General features: G+C 30.4%; 1 protein-coding gene across 1 annotated transcript in view; it reads right to left on the bottom strand.

The window, feature by feature from the left end:
* Positions 1-8,695: 8,695 nt before the first annotated feature.
* LOC142325106 (ubiquitin carboxyl-terminal hydrolase MINDY-3 homolog) overlaps positions 8,696-23,265 on the bottom strand; it is an 86,857-nt gene continuing 72,287 nt past the window's right edge. Inside the window, exons 8-9 of the mRNA XM_075366454.1 lie at positions 19,661-19,820; positions 8,696-8,952 (exon numbers count right to left, since the gene is read on the bottom strand). Of these exons, the coding sequence (XP_075222569.1) occupies positions 8,806-8,952; positions 19,661-19,820 (307 nt within the window). The 3' untranslated portion in view covers positions 8,696-8,805. The remainder of the gene's footprint in view (positions 8,953-19,660; positions 19,821-23,265) is intronic.

Raw genomic sequence — 23,265 nt, 5'->3', positions numbered from 1 at the left:
AAATTATCCTTTCACAATTTCTTAATTAAAATTTTCTCATTTTCTAAAACTAGATGTAGGAATGGGCAGGTATTCAATAATTACACAACACTTACAGCATACACATTTGATCTGTGGTGAAGTGTCTGTATGAATTTCTTTTATCTTTATTCTGCACTCAATCTCTATCTTTATCTACTCAATCTCTAGCACAGTTATTGCAATCTAAAGATTAAAATATCCTTTACATGAATATTCTATATTGTAGCATTCTGTACATACAACAGATGAAATTTTTTAATAACAAATAATCCACAAAGAAATGAATTTTTATCCACACCCTAGGCTAATTTCAAAAGTTACTTTTTCTTTGCATTGTAGGCAACTACTATTTTGAAAAAGTTCAAAGATGGATTTCTCAAAAATGGTTGGTACAATTTTAATGTTTGTATTATTGAATGCACACACTTTTAAAAATTTTCAAATTGAATTGCTCTAAAACTACAGATTTTAATACAATTACTGTAATGAAAAATTTTGTTTTTCACATAAAAAAACTGTCAACATTGTATTAAAATCCTGTAAAACATTATTGAAGAATTTAATTAACTTCCAATTGTTTAAAAATAAAAATAAACTTTTTTCAACTATTTTATTAAAATTTGCTCCAGCTGGTAAAAGTATGAGTAAAAATGTAGTATTCTACATTAAAGTAATTTTACTAGAATTTTATCTTAAGTTTTAGAGCAATTCAACTTTAAAATTCTAAATTTAAAAAATTTTTTAAAGTGTGTGTGCATTCACATAAAACAAACATTATATATATATACATATATATATATATATATATATAATATACATAATATATAATAAACATATATATATATACATTTTACATATATGTTGCACATAATATATTTATGCACACACACATATTTTACTAACATTAATTTTTCTAAGACTCATATTATTCCTCTATACTATAAAAAACTATATATATTTAAATTTAATTTAATAAACCATCTATTACAGAATATTATGTACTATATAATTCTATTACAATATTCTGTACTAGGTGGCTTATTTAAAAAAATCTGAATATATATATATATATATATATATATATATATATATATATATATATAAAATATTAAATGATATATAATCCACCCAAACACAGTAAATAGATAAGTTAAACTTACCGTATTAATTTCAACAATTGATTTTCACAGAGTTGTTATATTAAATTCATCTCGGTTTCATCTTCAGTGGGTATGTTAAATTATATAAAAACATTCGTTTACAATTTGTTAATTTGTCAAAATTGTTAATTAAAAATTTTGAAATTTCTTATGGACGAATACACAAATTCTGCTAGCCAATACTCAGTATTGGAATATACTTGCTGTAGATTTTAACTGCAGAGAACAGTATCACTAATAAATTAGTTGGAAAGATCCAGTGTTTTTCAGTTACAGTACAACTTTTTTTAACTAAACTAGATTGAACCAGATATAATCCAGCTAAATGAATCTGGATAATCCAGAAGTATCACAAAACTTATTACATCATATTAAAGTGAAGTGTTAAATACAGAAACTTTTTTGATTTATTTTTAATGTATGTATTAATCAAATTTCAATTTTTCAAAATTTGAATACAAAATACAACATACCTGGAATACAGTTACTATATCACACATTTCTTTGAATGAAGACTGTGTGAATTTATTTTGGCATATGAAATTATGTTTGTATAAAAACACAAGCATCTAACTGAGATGGCTATAATCTAAAATCTTTAATCTACTGATGAGTAAACATGAAAAATCTAAATTTTATAAAAAGTTCATTATAATTTATGACTTATATTCCTTATAATTCATAATACTTCACCAAGTTAAAATTGAGGAACCAGACAGAAATTTGTTTCTGAAGTCTTGTAAATATAAAATTATCAGATAATCTTAATGTTCAGAAAAACAGGGTTATATAGCTTTCTTTATTAGTTTGTAAAGTTACTTTGTTTTTAATGTTATAGTTATCGGCAAACATAAATAACAATCCATTTCTAGAGCGAAAAATCCATGATTGTGTTCATCCACATAAAATTAAATCCCTGATCAACAAACTTATGAATAACTAGGTATCTATAGATTATGCAGACAATTTATAGCATATATAAGTGGTTTTTGGAGAATGAGCTAAGTTTTTTAGATTATATGAAAAGTAGGGATTGGAAAACATTGGTACATTAATGTTTAGGAGGCTAGGGTGCGCATGGTACAAATGACTTGCCTAGTGATACAATTTTGTATCACCAAATATTTTAATATTAAATGTTATTTTTATTAAACATTAATATTATTTTGGCAAATATTTCTCTCAGTTGAATTGCATAAAAGAAATAGACTGTACCATTATTATTATTATTATTATTACAATAATTGTTCATCTTTATCTATGGTTGGCTAACATCAGCTGATTTAAATAATAATATAAGAAGTACTAATAAAAAGACTGAAATGAGTTGTAAATTTCATTTTAGAAAAATCTATCACTCTTTAAAAACACACGCACTTTTGCTTACTGATATATTCAAGTGGTTAAGGTTCTTCTCTTTTTTTAATGACTTAAAAATTACTTACGCTTACTCACAGAGAAAATCAGCCACCTCACAAGGAATGTAATTGCAAATTTACACGGTAAAATGAAGAAATTGGTTAAATATCTTAAATTTTGCATGTCACTGCTATACTACTGCTGTCTGAAACATTGACATCCATGATCAGTCATTCCTTAGTAGCATAAACATGATGTAACTGTTACTTATGAAGCAATGTATTTTTTGTGTTTACAATATCAAGAAAATGACATCAAGTTTTAAATACATAACAATTATTTTTATTTTTGTTTTTCTTTTGCTTTTCCATATAAATAAAGTTCAGTTCCATGGTTCTGCCTCTCAGTATGGTTCTTTTGGCGTGTGCTGTATATTTCATTACAAAGTTAATTAATGTACAATACAATATTTAGTAAAAAGTTTTTATCGTGGTTTACAGTTCAAACTTTATGTAGTTTGTTCAAAAGTCTGTTGTGAAAGTTAAAAAAACTTCAAAGACAGGTGCCTGAAATTATAAACAATGTATGATTTCATGAAGAAAGAATCTTTAGCTGTAGGAGAATTAAAAAATGACAAGCATTTAATTGCTATTCAGAAGTGTAAAGAGAGAACTGCAGCTGCCTGTGGCATTTCCAGGACTGAGGTACAAAGCCTAAGAACAAAAAAAAAAATTTCTTCGATCCAAGGGACCATAATGTTTGTTCGTCATGCTGAAAAAGAAACATTCTAAACCAGTTACTGGATTAGATGATTTTTAATAAAAATGTGGTTAGGTGAACTGTGAATGAATTTCATTCAAAGATAGGGGTGCTGCCAACAGTTAACAAACTCTGTAAAGAATTAAAAATTAAAATTAATTTTAACAGCAGTGAAACTAGTTTTGAGAGAAGAATTTTGAAAGAATTAGGTTTTAAGTGGCGCAAAACAGAAAATAAAAGGAAAATTTTAGTTGAAAAACATGATATGAGGCAGAAAAGGATTTCATATTTGCAGGCAATCAGTGATTTTAGAAAATATAACCAGGTGATTGTATAAGATGAATCCTATCTGTTTTATCATTTCAATCAATGTCAAAATCATGGGCAGATAACAGTGATGCAGGACTTCATTTACCAATAAATAAAGGTGAATGCTTAATTATAATTCATGTCGAAAGTGAAATGGGCTTTATTCCGAACACAATGATAACTTGGAAGAGCCAAATCAAAACATGGCGATTACCATGATAGCATGAATACTAAAAATTATTTGAAATGGGCTGAAAAAAAATTAGTTCCTAACCTTCCTCCTGAGTCTGTAGTTACTGACAATGCTCCATATCGTAATAGCCTTTCTGAAAAACTTCCAGTGCTATCAAGTAAGAAACAAGACATGATTGTTTGACTACAGAAACATCATAATCCATTTTCGTCTTAAATGCTTGAACCATAATTATATGAACTAATTACATTGAACAAAAATAACAGAAAACAATACCAATTTGATGAATTGTTGGAAAAAAGTAACCATGAAGTTCTGTGGCTTCCACCTTACCATCCTGATTTAAATCCAATCAAGATCGTACGGTCATAGGTAAAACGACATGTTGCGAGCCACAACACAATGTTTAAGATGTCAGAAAAGCAGAAACTGTGTGAAGATAAAATGAATTTAACAAATGATGAACACTGGAAACCACACAGTGAAAAGGTTAAAAAAATCTAGAAGGAGAATATTAGAGCCAAGAATCATTAATAGATTTTCTGACAGAATCTTTCACTGTCTCTTTATATAGTGAAAGTGACAATAACAATTAAGATAGTGATGTCAGCATTCTAACCAAGGAATTAAATAGATAATTAATTTTTCAGTAAGTAATTAAAAGTTATAGTAATAACCACCTATAACAATATTTACTGTGTAATTAATTAGTAACAGGTAATATTTTGTCATCCATTATTACATTTTACAATGTACAGTACAGAATTAGCTGTCAGTATTTCATTTCAAAATTGTTCCATTCATTTGTTAGAAATAGAACAATTATTGGTAAGAGTGATTACTAAGAGCGAAAACATGTTTTTACATTGGGTAGTAATCGCTGCCACTCACTCGAAGCTCGCCATTACTTGGCAGCAACTTAAAAGCAGAACAAATACTCAGCATTTGTTTTGCTGTAGGATTTAATGAATGAGCGCCTACTGACACTGATTATGTCTTGTATACATTGAAGATTTTTTGCTAAATTTTGGACATTACCTCACCATATTTAAAACAATGCTTTTAGCTTAAACAGTCAGTTATTAATAGAAATGACCAATTTTGACTTAAATATTTTGTGTTTATTAAAATAGATAAATTTATTAAAATATTGTGAATCTTGTGATAACAAAATTTAAATATTATTGTTAATTTAATAAATAAAACTACTTATTTATTGCTCCTACACAACTCAAGAATACCATAATCGGTCAAATAATAATCACTGTAGATATTTATTCGCATTATTTCTCCCATATAACTCATGGTTTTTCCCAAAATGGAACATTTAACTTACATTCAAACAGCTTCCCTTCTTTAACTTGCCACAATCAATGCACAAATATCATCAGTAGTTGCTACAAAACAAATTTGGTGAGGTGTAAATGATGAGTGTATAAGTATGCAGGTGTATAAGGACTAAGCATATGCTTAGCCTGAATAAATAAATAAATATATAAAATATGATGAAACTTGAACAGATAATGTAGAGAGTGTTATAAAATGTTTTGTCTTATGACAGAAATTACAACTCTGGAAAGAACTGTATATTTTTAAAATGATGCGTCCACATCACCTATCAATCTGTGGTTGTATCATGATATTTCTAAGTTATGAAGGAGCAGCATTACAATCCTCATTTAAAGTATAAGAAAAAACTTAAGAAAAGGATATTTGCTTTAGTGACAAAGTTTAAATACAAAACCAGCTTCACCTTGCAAAGTTATGTAATGACAAGAGTTTGCAGTCTCAGATCTATGTATAATACAAACAAAAGAATCCTAAATGATTAAAAAAAGTATTATACGAGGGCAGTCCAGAAAGTAACTCACATTTGCGCCTAGCGTGGAGATAGAGCTGCCATTCAAAACGTTTCTACACTCAGTACACATCAAGCTGTCGTAGTGTGTGAATTGATTTTTCTACTTTGTTCGTTGTGAATTTGAAATGTGCACTTCAATAGAAAATCTTCTGAATTGTGAGATCGTTCAGTGATTAGATTTTTACTGGCAAAAACCTCAAACCAATTGAAATTCATCGGCAACTTTGTGAAGTGTACGGATATGGAATAATGAGTGAAGGTGGAGTGAGGCAGTGATGCATTCAGTTTAAAAATGGCTACACCAAAGTTCATGATGAGGGCCGCAGTGGTCGGCCTAACCTTGTGACTGATGAACTGAACTGAAGATGAACATCAATGATAAAATGTGTGAAGATCGCCTCTTTATGATTACAAAACTCTTGCTGTATTTCCCCCAAATTTCACGAAGTTTACTGCATGAAATTATATCGGGGAAGCTTGGTTATAACAATTTTTGTGCATGATGGGTGCCAAAAATTTGATGGAAGACCACAAAAAACATTGCACATGTTGACTACATGTGCATCGCTGAATTTCCTTGAAGTCTATGACAAGGATGTTAACGCACTACTTGATCGTGTCGTAACGGGAGATGAGACATGGTAAAGCATGTCAATTGTGAGAAAGAAAGACAGTCCATGGAATGGAGGCACGTGAGTTCTCCCAGAAAACCAGTAAAATGTTTGCAAACTTGTCAGCCAGAAAGACTATGGCAACTGTGTTTTGAGAAGCTAAGGGAGTGCATCTGGTTGATGTCCTTGAACGTGGCAAAACAATTAACTCAGAAAGGTATTGTGAAACACTGACAAAACTAAGGTGAGCGATGCAAAACAAGCGTCGGGAAAAACTGAGCTTAAAAGTGTTGTTTTTTCATGACAACACGTCCACACACGGCTAATCGTACCCAAGAGATGGTTTTGGGTGGCAGTTGTTTGGATCTCCCATCTTACAGTCCGGATCTGGCGTTGAGTGATTACCACCTCTTTCCAGTGATGAAGACCTGGCTCGCAACACAGTACTTTGACAGTGACACAGAACTTCAAGCTGGTGAAAACCAGTGGTTGAAATCTAAGGCAATTTCTACAGAAAAGGAATTGAAAAGCTGGTGCGTTATTATGATAAGTGCCTCAATTTAAATGGCGACTGTAGAAAAATAGTTTAAGATTGTCCCTTTCAAAGTTATATAATTTTTTTTTTTTAATTGGTTGGTTTTTATTTCAAAACCTAAGTTAATTTCCGGACAGCCCTCGTAAATCAAATTCATAATTAAACATAATTTAAAATCTATATAAATTATACAACTGGTAAGTGCAGACGTGAACTTAATTATAATTAATTAATTACCTTACTGATTATGTAATACCTAACTTACATTAATGATTTAGGTTCAGACTTACTTCAATTCAGCAGGTATGTATGATTTCAACTCTCTTAATTACTACTAGCAGTTATTTAAACTGGGCCAGCATATGTTCATCTGAGAAATAGATAATTTCACTTTATTTTTAATCTGCTAGGTAATACGAGGTGAATAATCATCTCGCAATTGACAATGAGTATACATTCTAAAAAGTACAGAAATGTTTTACTGAACATTTAAACCAACTACTTTTTAACCATGAAATAATTTTGACTCAAGTGAAAATTGTTGCTCCTTAAGAAAACAAAAAACTACATCCCATATATGCATCTACTGCTCTTATGTCATGCATTTCACTTCACCTTCAAATTTGCATAAAAATTAAAATCAAATAGTCCATATTTTGCAGTATTAAGATTATTTGTAACATTATTTAAAATAAGATATTTTCTTGTTTCTTTAACTGTGAAGCAGTTCATATCTGTGAAACAGATGGGGGGAAAAAACAATTAAATTAAAAACTACTCAAAAACTGGATTTAGTATTATTTTACAAATGGATAATCATTTTCAGTTATTACATTATATCTAATACAAAGGCAGTCAAGAATGTACTATAATAACTGATCTTAGTAATCTTAGTACCAATGACATAACAATCTATACAATACTCAAATATTTGTAATGATAACAATATAAAATAGTGCAACAACTGATTTTTCAAATTATTACTTTATGAAATGATATATTTTTCTGAAAATTTTTGTTCTATAATCAATTTCTTGTAACATAAGAATGTAGAGAAAATATTCAAAAAAAAAAATATTCGGACATAACTCCACTTCAATCTGACATTCAAAACAAAAATATTTAAAAAAAATAAAAAAATAAATCTGTATAATTTATGAATAAATAATAGAGTATATAAATATATATATTTATATAATACCAAAAAGTATTTCTTATATTAATATTTTTGGTTTATTATTTGTAAAAAAACAAACACAAATATATGTTTATATAAATCATCAAAAATTTGTTATTAAATAATGAATTATTTATTTTATTAATTTCATAAAGAATAATGAAAGTAAATAATTTTATAAACCAAATTATTTATTTTCTTAATTAAGACTATGAAAATCACAAACAAAACATTGAAGCAGTTTATAAATATGCTTAAGAAATTTTGCAGCATATTTTTGTTACATATCTTTGACAATATCCATGCACTTATAATATTTTCTAAAACAGCAAAATATAAAAAATATAATAAAAAGAATAATGAAAAAATAGTGAGAATTTCTGATTGTTTAATTTTCTTTTAAAGGCGTAAAATTAACACAAAAACATGTATATATTCATATAGTGAATTTCAAAATTAATTTGCATGTTTTCAGAAGTAAAGTTTATTCATTTTTTATAAAACATGAAAATGCTATTAAAAATCAGAAATCGATGCAATAATATTCAACCTATCCATTATAATATACTTATTTTAAGAGGTTTTCACTTTATGTCAAACAAAATCTTTTGTAACAGTATTCACTAATTATTAGCACTTCACTTAATATGCTGTACAAATCCTACTGATTCCTTCTATTTCTATCACTCTTAGCAAAATAAAAAAAATAATCAAAAGAAGAAATACAATTTATTGTCACATATTATATAATCAGTAACAAAATATAACGATAATATGTAACACTAGAGTAGTTGTTATAGATTGCAGTTTAGTAAATTAATCAATTAAGAGATGGTGTGGATCCCAGTACCCAGTGTACCTCAATGCTTGGCCATTTGGTTTGTAAACAAGTAAGCATAGGATTGCTTTCCATAACACATTTCATATTACATTCCAGAAGTACTGCACTTCCTTCTTGATACACTACCTGAAAGCATAAAAAGTTTCTTGAATGTTAAACTAGTAGTTGAAAACAATAATATTACTCAACACTTTACCAAAATCACTGCTCTTTGAAGTCTACTGAAAGTTAAGTTGCTTTAAGTTTAAAAATTGAAATATTAAGAGAATGCTAAGATTTACCCAATTATTTTGTTTTTTGTCTAAATGAAGGCCAATACTTGAAAAGCCAACAAAATGAATTTAACAATAACTTTTTGGGTGTGGAACCTTAAAATCAAGTTACCTTTCTGATATAAGGACTACAAATCTAGAAAAAAAAAGACAAATGGGACACGATTTCAGGATTATAATAATTTTTTTCAATAATGAAAGAAATTCGGATCGACAATAAAAAGAAAATTATTACCCGTAGCAGGTCTAACATGATAAAATATCATATCCTTTCTTTTGAAAGCATCTGAGGAATAAATGGAACCAATCTAAATTGCTTTCTCTGAGAGTAATGATGTTAATTATACTGCTAACCCCTCTGAAGATCAGACTGTAGGTATCCACTAGTACAACTTAATATTGCCTGCATTTTAGTTAATTTGGCCCACTAATTTACAACAGAAAATTCAGATAAGTGAAGAAGACAATGAGAAACCACTTCATTCCTCACTCATCTTAGGAAGCATGGAATGGATAAGGCATTTTCAGTAATGGCTTTTTTTCATGTCAGGGTGCCGACTGTTATTATGGTTATGGAATCCAACATACATTTAATTAAGAAAAAAGGATATATTTATGTCAACTTATGTGGATTAATGGTAATTCTCCCATAAAAAAAGGGTAGAGCAATTGTTAATGCCTGTTTAATATAGTTTAAACATAAAATATTTAAAAAGACATCAGAAACAATATCAATCTTTGTTTTAATAAATTTAAGTAAAAATGCAAACAAATTTTCAGAAGTTATGGCAGGTTTTATAGGAAGAAAAGGTTCAGCAGTTTTTATGAGCTTTGAAAAAGTAGCACTAACAGTAGGTCTGAACTGTTTCCAAACTAAATTTCTGTAGTCGATACAAGTAGCGCCATCTCTCTGACAACCAAGGAACTATGTAGTACATGTCTGAAGAGTGTGTATACAAAATTTCATCACACTTCGTCACTCCAGTCTCGAATTATATTTGGTCATGTACGTTGTGTTTATGTGACCTTGTGTGAGCTCATGACATGGAACAGAGAAGTGTGATAAAATTTTGTGTTCAATTTCAAAGACCTTTTGTTGAAACTTATGCTATGATACATCAAGCAATCAGTGATAAAGCTGCATCTTCTACTACAATATACACATGATGGAAGCGGTTTAAAGACGGCAGAGTCGTTGGATGACGACGAATGAAGTGGAAGGCCGTCAACAGCAGTTCATGATGAAAACATTGTGAAAGTGTTTGCACTCCTGCTTGAATAACCTCATCTTACACTTCAGGCCATAGCAGAAGAGCTAAACATCAGTAAAGACACGGTATGCTTAATTCTAACAGAAAAATGAACTACCAAAAGGTATGCTCTCGTATCGCTCCACATTTCTTGACCAAAGAACAAAAACAGGTGTGTCTTTGTTGTGCTCAAGACATCGTTGAAACTGCCAATAGCAAACTGAATTTTTTGTCAACAATTGTAATGGGGATGAAAGCTGGTGCTTCATGAATGATCCACAAACGAAGCATCAATCTGTTGCTTGGTTGAGTTCTGGAGCACAAACACCAGTGAAAGTCAGGCAGCAAAAATCTAGAGTGAAAACAATGTTGAATGCATTCTTCGACTCAAAGGGCCTGATTCATCATGAATTTGTCCCAACTGGTCAAATTATTCACCTGATCTGGCTCCACCAGACTATTTTCTGTTCTCAAAACTGAAGTTGAAGATGAAATGAAAGGCTGCTTTTTCGACCACATCCGACTATCCACAGGGCTTGCATCAAGTAGTTGAAGGTGATCCCACAAAGTGATTTCTCCAGAGCGTTTGACGGGCTCTACTGGCACTGCAGCGATTGTATAACTAGAGAAGGGTTCTATGTAGAAAGCTGATGTGAATAAATTCGTTTATCTTTAAATCAGTAATATTTTATTTCTTATTTTTATTTAATTTAGCTCAGGAACTTTTCAGACATACTGTGCATATCCAACGAAGTATTCCTTATTAGAAAAAATAAAAATTCAAGACTTATTCTGTTACCACATAATGAACTTCTATGAAAACAAATCGCCAGGCCGGCGATTTGTTCTGTGGTGTGAGTGGTAGCATCTCGGCCTTTCATCCACAGGTCCTGGATTTGAATCCCAGTCAAGCATGTCATTTTTCATACGTTACATTTTCCATATCCCGTGCACAAGCTTCAAGCTTAAGTGGCAATATCAAGCAAAAAAAAAAAAACAAAAAAAAAATCACTGACAATATGTAACCACAGAATTTTTCTAGATAAAACTTAGTGTTTTCTTGGATACACTGTATTAGTTTTCTTTCAGCTAGAGACATTTACACCATATCAATAAGTCTACTTACAAAATTAATACAAAAATATTTGTACCTTGTTTTTAATTTTTATAAGAAACATTGAAATATTACTGAAATGGTGCATATATCCAGATACAGTTTGGATATATTCAATCGGTTTAAAATAATTCATAAAACCTCAGTTATCATTTTTCAATTTACAGTTTGAATAACTTGCTTGGTCACTATGTTAGTGAAAAGAATTTTTCCTTAAATTTTAGGTAATTCTATAATATTTATATTTAATAATGATTAAAAATCTGCCTGATCAAATAAATCATGAATGTATTGTTTCTAAACCCTTGTCCATCTAATAATTTTAAATTATTTAAAAGATGGGTACCACAAGTTAAATTTAAAAACATCTCTTTGCCACCAAAACCTTTTTGGTTTTTTATTTTATTTTTTAATAATAACACTAAATGTATTAACACTACAACAACTATATTAAACATAAATGTAAGAAAAAAATGGAAGGTAATGGAAATACTGAAAGTACCAATATATTTGGATGATATACAACATTCATAATATATTTTTTTCACACACACCTGATAACTATTAAATTGAATATATATATATATACATGCAATGTTTTGATAAAAACTATCTAAGTTTAACAAGCAGCAGTCAGTTTATATGGTTAAAGATTAAAGATCAATACTTGCAAATTGTACAGCAGCAACTAAGACTTCAGGAATAGCATCTTTGAAAACAAACAATGTGAAATTTTTAGTAATTCATAACTAAAGCTGATATGTTGCTGCAGAACCATGTTTATTAACTCCTACATTTTCCCAATATATTTTACATTTTATTTACCATTACCTCCTGAGCTTTGTTGAGTTAGGACTCATAAACATCTGTATCCCTTCTTTCTAAGTGAATAAATATACAAATCAGTCTTTGAATGTAAGCTGATTACATTAAAAAAATGCATGTCAGCATCTTTTGTTAATTGAAAACAATAGAATCATAACCAAAAGTCAGAATGAGGAACTAAAAGTATTATAAATATAATTGGTTTGGTCTGTCTTTAAATTATTAACCTTCTGTATCAGAAGGCAATAACATTTCAAGAATTTTATTGTCACACTCCATCTCTTTACCCTATTCTACCGAAATCCTACTCCATAAGGGACTCCCCTCTGCTATACAATTGCCATTAAGGGTCATATATCATCCATCACTCATTAAGTTTAACTGGTTCCCATTGATCACCGAATAATGGTGAATACAACTGCCATATACATAAGAATGGGTATGCTGTTAGAATTTAGTGGCTAATTACAGGAGCTGATTGCTTTTTACAGCCTACTACTACCATTTTAGAAATATAAGTTGATTGACACATAACACAATCCCAACCAAAGTACACCACTAATATGAGAGTTGAAATCTTCTTAAAAGTGCCTACATTTTAAATTGATTTAAATATAGGTTTCCTTGGCTGCAACTCATATCAGCTAATTATATAGCAAGATAATCAAATTAATCTAACAGGTTAATCATAACTGCCATTTTGGTAGAACAAAATTTACTGGAAAAATGTTGCATACTGCTTTTATGTTTTGATTTGGATTACTGGAATGTTTGCTATAATGTGGTTTAATATACTGATTGGCTTCCTTAATTGAATAAGAATTTTTAAGGAGGATAAATGTTATTTAATAACAAACAGTTTGTCCCAATTATCATGGTTACATTTTCTTTAAATTATTATTGTTTGTTAACTTAAAAATAAGTTGGTTTATATGAGGGCTATTTTTAAGTAAGGTCTGATTGGCTGTAGCTTTATACATTTTGTATGGCTGTTAAAACACGAATACACCCCGGCCCAGAATGTCTTGCACAAATGCAGAAGCCATTTGCAGTCGTAGCATTCTGTGTATGGTTTATATTGTGAAGTTGAAATGTTTCAAATAATTGAGCGGGCTGCTGATAGTGAAATATGGTCTGTGATTCAATTTTTGACCACAAGGTGAAGTTTACGGGCCAAATTCAATGAGTGACAGCAAAGTGCATAATGTGTAAGAAGACTGTTCAAGAACAGGGACAATGTCCATGATAAACAGTAATTGTAATCAGAGATGATTTGGTGTGCGAAGTTGATACAAAAATTTGTGAAGATCGACGATTCATGACTCCCATTTTGTCACAGATATTACTACGAGTTACAGGGTCTATTCTACATAAAATCGTTTCTGAAATCTTGCAGTTCAAAAAACTGTGCTCGCTCAGGCTGCTTTCTGCAGAACATCAAAAAAGGAGAATGGCTAGTGCTTTAACATTTTTGACCTGATATAGTGAGGCAGGAAATGAACTTTTGGACCACATTGTCTTAGGGAACGAGATATAGGTTTCTCGATTACTTCAACATCAAAGCAGCAGTCAATCGAATAGCAACACACATCTCCAATCAAAGTGAAAACCAAACAGACAATGTCAACATACAACATTATGGCACCAATGAAGAAGTGAAAACAATGGTTGAAGACTGGTTGACTTCACAGGTGGCTGATTTCTATGACCTGGGCATTAACAGTTTAGTAAAACGCTATGATAAATGTTTAAACAAACAATGTAATTATGTAGAAAAGTAGCATAAAGTGTAAAGAGAGAAATAAGAAAAAAAAAACGTTTTTGACAATATCTTTATTAGTTTTGTTTGCATTAAAAAACAACCTTACTTAATAAAATAGCCATCGTATTTTATTACACATAAAAAAGTTAATATTTATTTTATTTAATGCTTATAAGATACAACCAGGTGTGTAAATATGAAACTGTAATTTTTGTATAGAAAATACATGTTTATTATATGAAAATGATAAAAAATATTTTATTCAAAATATTGTCCATCACTAGCTACACATTTTTCCATCTCTCTGACAATTTATGAATGCCACGCCAAAAAAACTGTTGCTCTTTTCAGGCAAACCAGTCTTTGATCCATTTTCGTACATTTTCATAAGAAGCGAAGCGCTGCCATCAGCAAGTGCCATCGGTGCAAATAAATAGTAGTCGGACAGAGCCAAGTCTGTTGAGTAAGCCGCATGCAAAAGTATTTCCCAACTGGATGCCTCAATCATTTCCTTCACGGTTTTGCTGTGTGTGATGGTGCATCATGAAGCAAAATCACTTTGTGTTGCCTTTTTTGATATTTTGGTCATTTTTTCATGCAATGCTTAATTTAAATCGATCATTTGTTGTTGGTAGTGTTAAGTATTAACGGTTTTGCCAGGTTTTAGCAGCTCATAATAGATCACACCCTTCTGATCCCACCAAACACAGAGCGTTGTCTTCTTTCCATAGCAATTTGGCCTTGAAATCGATCTTGATGGTTTACTTGGAGTTAACCATAATCTTTTACACTTAGGATTCTCAAAATAAATCCACTTTTCATCACCTGTCACAATTCAATGGAGAAATGGCTTTCTTTTATACCTGGCGAGCAGCATTTCACAAGTGGTTTTTTTGGTTTTCTTGCTGTCCTTCATTCAGTTCATGTGGAACCCATTTTCCCATCTTCTGGATCTTTCCAATGGCTTTCAAACATATGGAGACAGCTTCTTGTGTTACTTTAATTGTTCCACAAGTTGTTGTTGTTGCATTTGAGCCAACAATCATCCTCAGCCAATAATCTTGCAATTCGCTGTCTTCAAATGTTTTTGGTGGTTTTCTACATTCTTCGTTTCTCACATCAAATTCGCCACTTTTGAATTTTTTTTTTTAAACCACTCAAAGCACTGTGATTTACCAAGAGCATGCACCGTAAGCTTCGACAAGCATTCTTTGCGATTCTGCAGCAGTTTTCTTTAAATGATAACAGAAAATCAATGCTGTCTGCAAATTATAGTTTGTAGGTATAAAACTTGACATGTTCAATGCTAAATAAAACTATGATATTGTATGAAACTTATGTTGTGAGTTGAAAATTTTTGTCAGCTGTCAAAGAAAGAAAATGGTGCCAATGATGCGGTTTGACGGTAACTACATTGACAGCTAGGGCCATCTATGGGCAAATTTCGGTTTCATATTTATAACCTGGAATATCTTTCAGTGTGAGCTGACTTTATAATAAACACAAAAGAAACAGAAATAAAATTATAAAATTACTTTTCTCTTAAATTTGACTCTATAATAAAGTCTTTCACTACTTTTTCCTTTACTTATCAAGAGAGCAAAAACTCAGAAGAAAATTTTTTATTGTTCTCTTATCAAACACAAAAAATCTTCACTCCAGAAATACCCACTTCCCCAAAATAAAAGATCTCAGTTTCAGCAGCTAAGTAACATACTTAAAAATCTTATTAACTGCATCCAAGGTATTCAAATCTAATAACTGAACAAAATTATTCAAAAGAGAGTCATTTTTATTCACAAGTCCAAGAATATAATAGTTTTTCAATAAGTTCAAGGCAACACATTCAAGCAAAAAATACAGCAGAGTCCTGCTTGAAAGAATTACAAGTTATACAAACATCATTACCACTTAATGAGAAAACATAATGTACAATATGGTAACTCAATATCCCTGTAATACCTTCCTCAGTTACATTTAATTTATGCTTGCCATTAATGTTTCTAAGAATATTCAGCATATCAGAACATAACCCCATTTTCAAAAGCTAATTATGTAAGAAATATTGATTAATTAAACCTAATGCTTTTCTTAAGTTCACAAAAATCACAAAAAATGGAAGGTCATATCACATCTTAATGTTTATCAATGTTGAAAGAGCAGATTATCCTGGGTTCCTCTCCCTGCTTTGAACCATTTTGTTCTTCTGGGAACTTTAAATTCCTCTTGAGTCATTCATAAATTCTCTTTCACATTATTTATGGATTGGAATACCACATTATAAATATCTTTAAGAGTGAGTTTAGTAAATTAATACCTTGATAATTAAAGGAATAGAACTATCTCCTTTCTTAAAATGAACTTTCAAATTAATGGCTGAAAAGTCCTAAATTATAATTTATTTTTTTATTAAAAGGGTTAGTAGTAGTGTTACCAATTTGCAAGCATATGACAGTAGAATTCATGCACTATTTTATCTTGCCATAGGATTTATCCCACTTACATTCTCAAAGAACTATTCTAAGCTCCTCTGTAAAAATGTCTTTCCAGCTGGACATTTAAACAAATCAGAGCAATAATATTTTCTGGTGTTTAATGTGGAAAAAATCCCTTGTTAAAACACTATGTTCACACTATGTTCTCAAAATTATCTTACTGCTAACAGCAGTCCAAAATTTGTTTGAAATTTTTTACCACAAAAATCTGTCTCGCTGTTAATTTAACTGATTCATTTTAGCTTAATTAAGAATAAATATATCTTCCTACAATAAACATACTGATTTAACAGTTTATATCATATTTATCACACAATTTCCCTTAATTATTGTTTAACCCTCAGTTTAGCATTCCACATTCTTTGTCAAACCGATAATACTTTTCCTTCCTGAAATTTTCACTACCTTTTGTGTTTATGAATTTCATCATCCTCAAATTGAACTGTACATCTGGTATTTCAATAGACATGGTTAACAACCTTACTATAAAAATGCATCCTATTCAAACTTTCCACAAATTTAGTAAAATAATTTTTATAACATTCCATATTAATTTGATTTCATATCTTTTATAACTATTTCCTTTTTTTGTCTTTAAGGATAGAACAGCCATCTGGTAATATTCAATGTCATTACATTAATTACTTTAACATTTTTATAATGTTTATAGATGTAATAGTTTCTTATAAAAGATCTACGAGGAATATCTCTAAAGACCGCAGGGAAATTTTGCTCCTTAAGATTGGCGAACCTGTGTCGTTCATGGCTACGCTAGAAATGTACATACTGCATTGCTATCTGTAAGTTGTTGCATCGTAGTAGCTTTGATTACATGTGAGTAATTATGTAATAAAAAAATCGACATTGTAATCTTTGCATATAATTTATACTACATATAATGAAAGCAGATCTGTTTAATATTTTTATTTTTTCAGTAGTTAAATATTAATATCGTGCTGAATTTCATAAATATTAATTTATCAACAATTTTTAAAAATTCAACTATAATCATAAAATTTAATCCATTCTAACCACTTTTCAACTACCAACATGAAAGTATTAAATTTAAAATATACAGAGCCTCAGCAATTTTATAAAAAATTTGCAATAAATTTTCACCTGAAAATGGGACATTTAAAATTTCAATGTTACAAACCATTTCCTGACTAAGTTGATTAATTTGGGATTTTAAATGAAATTTTCCTGTTTTAAAATAATATTCTCTTTTTTGATTTTAAATACTTCTTAATTATTTTTGATAACATTTTACAATTCCTAAATAGATACTTTTTTCTCATTCATTTCTAATTTAGACATAATACTATTAATTTTTTCCTTCAACAATTTAACATCAGTATTTTCACCATTTCAAGTTTACTTAAAATAGCAGAGGCAACATTACTATATTTACCCAAAAGGCCTACTGTATCTATTAATACAGTAAAGTGTAGAATTATCCCTACACCAATGTTGAAGTGTTGAATTATCCCTGGACCAATTAACTGGGATTCAGATTATCTGTGTTTGGGTTTTCATTCATGCATTACATATTTCCCTAACATCATATAAAGTTTCATTGTTCTACATATATAAAAAGTACTGCAGCTTTCTATTTTCATGTAGGCTTTCATATTTAACTTTGTGATATGTGTATTCTGGCGAGTAAGAGCATAAGAATGTGAGAAAACAGATTTCGGTAGATAAACAGTCTCACAGGGAGGTATTTCCTACTGCATACTTGCCATAGTACAATACTGAATAGCTGTAATTCTTGCCTCTTCCACACTTTGTACAGTATGAAATATTAACATGCTCACACCATTGTCTGTGTTGTCATTACCTTGAACTGCTCTCAAGGCCAGACACAACCCTCAAGGCTACATAACAGTCTATGTTACAACTTTCTATGTCATTGAGTTTGATACATTGCCTTTTATACAGTTCAGTACAGTTATATTTTTATGTCATATATAGTGCTTCTGTGTATTCTATTTGTTGAATAGTCTGGTGAGTTATTTATTTTTTTATTGCAGTGCATATAATATACAGTACCATGTCTAATAAGAGAAAGCAAGTTATTTTAACAGTTTAGATAAAATTAGAGAACTTAAACGACTTGAAAGTGGCGAGTGCTACATTGCTTACAAATGAGTTTGAGATTGAGCAACAAACTGTACTAGACATGTTAAACAACACCCTAATTTGTAACAAGTTATGAAACATTTGTTAGACCTTTTCATAAAGTCACTTAAAGATGCTATAAGTGGACAACTTGAAAGTATAATAGTGAAGAGATTTTTCCAGGAAAAGGTGGAGAGAATTCTTTTATTAATCCCAATAATTTTGGCTGATAAATTAAAAATTGCTGAGACATTAAAATTTTAATTGAAATGGCTAAAACAGTTTAAAGATCACCATGGTATTAGAGAATTAGAGAGTCATGGAAAACAGCTTGGTTCAGATGAAGTGGGGGCAAAATTATTCTATAGTGAATAATCAGAAATTATTAAAAAAAAAAAATTAGTTCCCACATAATAATGCTGATGAAACAGGGATTTGCTGGGAGGCCAATGCCTACTTGAACATTGGCATCTGCAAAAGAAAGGACTGCACCAGGCTACAAGGACAGAATTAAAACATCTAATGAATCAAAGTATTAAAAACTTACCCAGGCAGCTAGTAACATAATCTAATTGTTTAAATAAATTGTCCAGCATCTTATAAAAACTATTTTAAAGTAAATTATACTTATAACCGACAATATTCAACAGACGCATCACTCTTCTCACAAACATGCCTGCACGCCTTCATAAAAATACAAGAATTTTAGCTTTCTGTTAACAATTGAATTCCCTTTTTTTCTATATTAGATAAACTGAATTAATTGAACTATATAAATATTGTAAATCAACTGATGTAAATTAATTCACATTGAAAGCAAACAAATTAGGATATTCATAAGTACATAAAACCTACCTTTATCAACTTTTTACAAAGATTTTTGGCAAATCTGTATAGTCATCCATAAAGTTTTATCAGTTGTCATAAATTTGTAATAAATATAGAATTAAATAAAAGAAAGCAAATAACTTTATAACTTTATAAAACTAACTGACCTTATTATTTGGACATGATCTAGCAAGACCATTATAATGAAACAATGTGAATGTATCAGGAACTGATGGAGTTTCCTCTGGAAAAAATTCATCCATAAAAGCAGATAATAATATTATTCCGAGATTATCAGCATCCATCTTTTTTTTCATTATTTCCACACTGAAAATATTAACATACTTATTACTTTAATTTATATTCACACATTACAGTATTTGATAAAAGAATACACTGAAATAATTAACTAGTGGTTTTTTAATAATTTTAAAGCAAAATGAAACAATATTATCATTATACAGCAATATTCATAGTCAAAACTCATTAATAGGTAATTTCATTAGTTTTTCTTTAGCAATATGAAAGCTAAAATATAATTAACAGATAGTCTTTGCATAATAAAATTAAAATCACTTGATATGTCACAAAATTTGTTATTTGGGTGGTAATAAATCTATGTAAACATCAAATTACTCAGTACATGAATAATAGTTACTTGGTAAATATTTGAACATTTATAAATGACAATGGAGTTATCAGTAACTTCATAGTGTTTAATGATAACTGCCTCAGACAGCATTTCTATTTTTTCTGATCTTTTTCCTCTTTCAACGCCATATTATATACACACTTTAAAGCTTAAAATTAGTTCCAAAATGATTTTCTGAAAACCACTTCCTTGTATTTTGTAAATGAGCAAATAAATTTTTTTTAAATGTTAAAAAGTAATACATTTGTTCATGTTATTGTTGAATGATTATGTAACCTTTTATAAAGAAAATAAATGCACAAGATTTAAAAACTAGATCAGGAGAATCCAAACAAAATGTTATGGGCCATGTGGTTCTAATTCCAGGACTCATATTTTATTGTATGGAATGTAGTGAAATACAAAGAAATGTGAAAGTCACATCTTTATGGTGGGAAGGAATGTATTATTCATATATCCCATAAAAACCATTGGAATCACTGGATATTGCTATTAACATAACTTAAGAGTTTTAGATGCAATTCATAAAATAGTATTAATATTTAAAATAATACAAAATAGTAATTCCACAATTAGGAAAATGGTGGAATGGATATTGAATAAATTTTATTTCAAAATAAATTTTTTATATCTATTTTGAATTCATGATTTTGGCTGATTTTATCATTGTGTGAAATTGAATTCTAAATTGTAGATCAATATTATGATTAATTTATAACAGCTTTACTCTGAGTGATTAACTATAAAATAATTGTAATTAAATTCTCTTGATAGCACCATCACTAACATTCAAGTTCTCTTATGCAAGTGATCCCGAATTGATATATATTATAATTACGTAATCCAGTTTGTAAAGCAATTTATATGTATGCCTTAAATTGTTATATTTATTAGTACCACTACTAATTGCATTATTTGGTGGGAATAAATATTGATTGAATCATTCATTCATTTATATAGTAGTAATGCTATTAACTAAAGCATATTTATGAATTAGTAATACAAATAAATTTAAAAAAAGTAGAATCGAGCATTTCAAATTTAATAAATCTCCATGGTCAACCATAAGTAATAGTAAAAGAGGAGATTCCAAACACATGGGCTAAAGCAATTGTCATCATTAGATAATAAATAATTAAAAGAAAATCTCCCTTTTAAAAAGGAAAATTAAATTTATTAGTAATTCTAAATTACTAATAATTTAGGAAGAGTGTATTAACCCTCAGTATGGTTTGATGTACATGACACATAATGACAGCTATTACGATGTTTTGACAAACTTTGTATGTTCTTTGTCATTGGTTGAAACATTGTTCATTAATCTCTTTTTTCTAACTGAATAAGTTTTCTGCATGAATTAGAAAAGAGTTCTTCAATCTACTTAAACATTAGAAGTTTTGGTTAATTATGGCTATTGTGTAACTTTTCATGTTACTGTTTTTTTTCTTACTTTATATGCTGTAAGGTTTTCTCATTAACATTTAATTTAACCATTACAACTGAGATTTAATGTTAAATTCTTTTGTAAGTGATGTAAATTTTGTGTTACAGTGATTCTAATTTAACAACCATTCTTTGGCTGCATTATATGAACATCGTGCTACCTATTCCAGACCAGCCGGAATTAGGTACCACGAATTAAGAAGAAAACACGAAGTTGCTAATCCAGAGACACTAGCAATTTCCATGAGAGAAATACCGCCATGGCTCTTTCCAGCGGTAAATACAAGGTTGGATCTCTCACAGGGAGAAATAAAAAAAGAAGCCAGCAGTTATCATCCAACAGGAATTTTTAGCAACTATGAAAAACATATCAGAATTTATACTAACGGCTCTAAATCCGAAAATATTGTTGGATGCTCCATATATGTAAATGGAGAAGCCCACTTTTGGAAACTGCCAGATATGGCCAGTGTCTACACGGCAGAATTTACTGCCATACAGCAAGCTCTTCGGTACACAGAACATTATTGCGAAGAGAGAGTGCTAATATGTTCCGATTCTCTAAGTGCACTTGTAGCAATTCAGAACAAGAACATTAAGGATGTCCTAATTGCAAACATCCTGTCCATTTTGTACAGGATTTCCTGTTCCTCTAAGTCAACGAGGACAGCGATGCGTATTTGTATGGACTCCAGGGCATTCTGGTATCCCAGGTAATGAAAGCGCAGACGAAGCTGCCAGAAAGGCAACAGTCTGCGATGTTTTGGATGCATTTCCTGTAAGAGTGGCAGATGTTAAAAACTGTCTAACTAACATAATAAGAAACAAATGGAATACTGATTGGAGGAGTTTAACTACAAAATTAAACTTAGTCAAAACTTCTCCGTATAAATGGTAAAGCGACATGAAGTTGACTCGCCGAGAACAAGTGGCTGTGACCAGACTTAAGAATCGGTCACATGCGAATAACAAATTCATATTTGTTAACCGGCGAAGAGAGACCAATGCGTGGTGTTTGTAATAAAACACTTACAATTAAGCATCTATTGGAAGAGTGTACCATATATGAGGACCTCAGAAAGAGGTTCCTGCTAAGAAATGATATTGCTGCTGATTTATATAATGGAAATGAAAGAAAAATAGTTGCATATTTACACGCCAGTAGACTTCTTAGAAGAATACAATAGTGGAAAATTTAAAGCTGTTTTAACCAAACTCTAAGAGGTAGTTTTATATATATATAAGGGAGTCTCGAAGCGTGGCACGTATAGTGACAGGAGGTAGCTCTCTTGCCTAGGCCACCCTGGCTCGCCTGCATTCAAGAGCAGCGAGTCGGGGTGTGTCCAATGATGGACACACCCCCTCAAGGGTGGACTGAGGGTGTGAGGCTATGGGTGGGCGCAATGCATACCTGTAGCCAAGTAGGTCAAGACCGAGAAGGGTAGCCTCCCCGCCGAGGGGCTTTTTGGCCGTCCTGAACAGGTGGTCAGATTGCCTTTATGATGCTGGGAGGACCTCGATGGGTTACGTCCTACGGGACTGTTTATAGGAGCGAGTCAACTGCCTTGGCATCCTGGAGCGACTGATACACTGCTTAACGGCGGTTCTGGTTGCCCCAAGGGTGCTAAAATTAATTAATAAATGAGACAGGTAGAATAAGGTAAATGGTATTGTACA

Source organism: Lycorma delicatula, chromosome 1, assembly GCF_047948215.1.
Source record: "Lycorma delicatula isolate Av1 chromosome 1, ASM4794821v1, whole genome shotgun sequence".
NCBI lineage: Eukaryota > Metazoa > Arthropoda > Insecta > Hemiptera > Fulgoridae > Lycorma > Lycorma delicatula.
The sequence above is the reverse complement of the archived record's forward strand: the minus strand, read 5'-3'. Positions and strand labels throughout refer to the sequence as shown.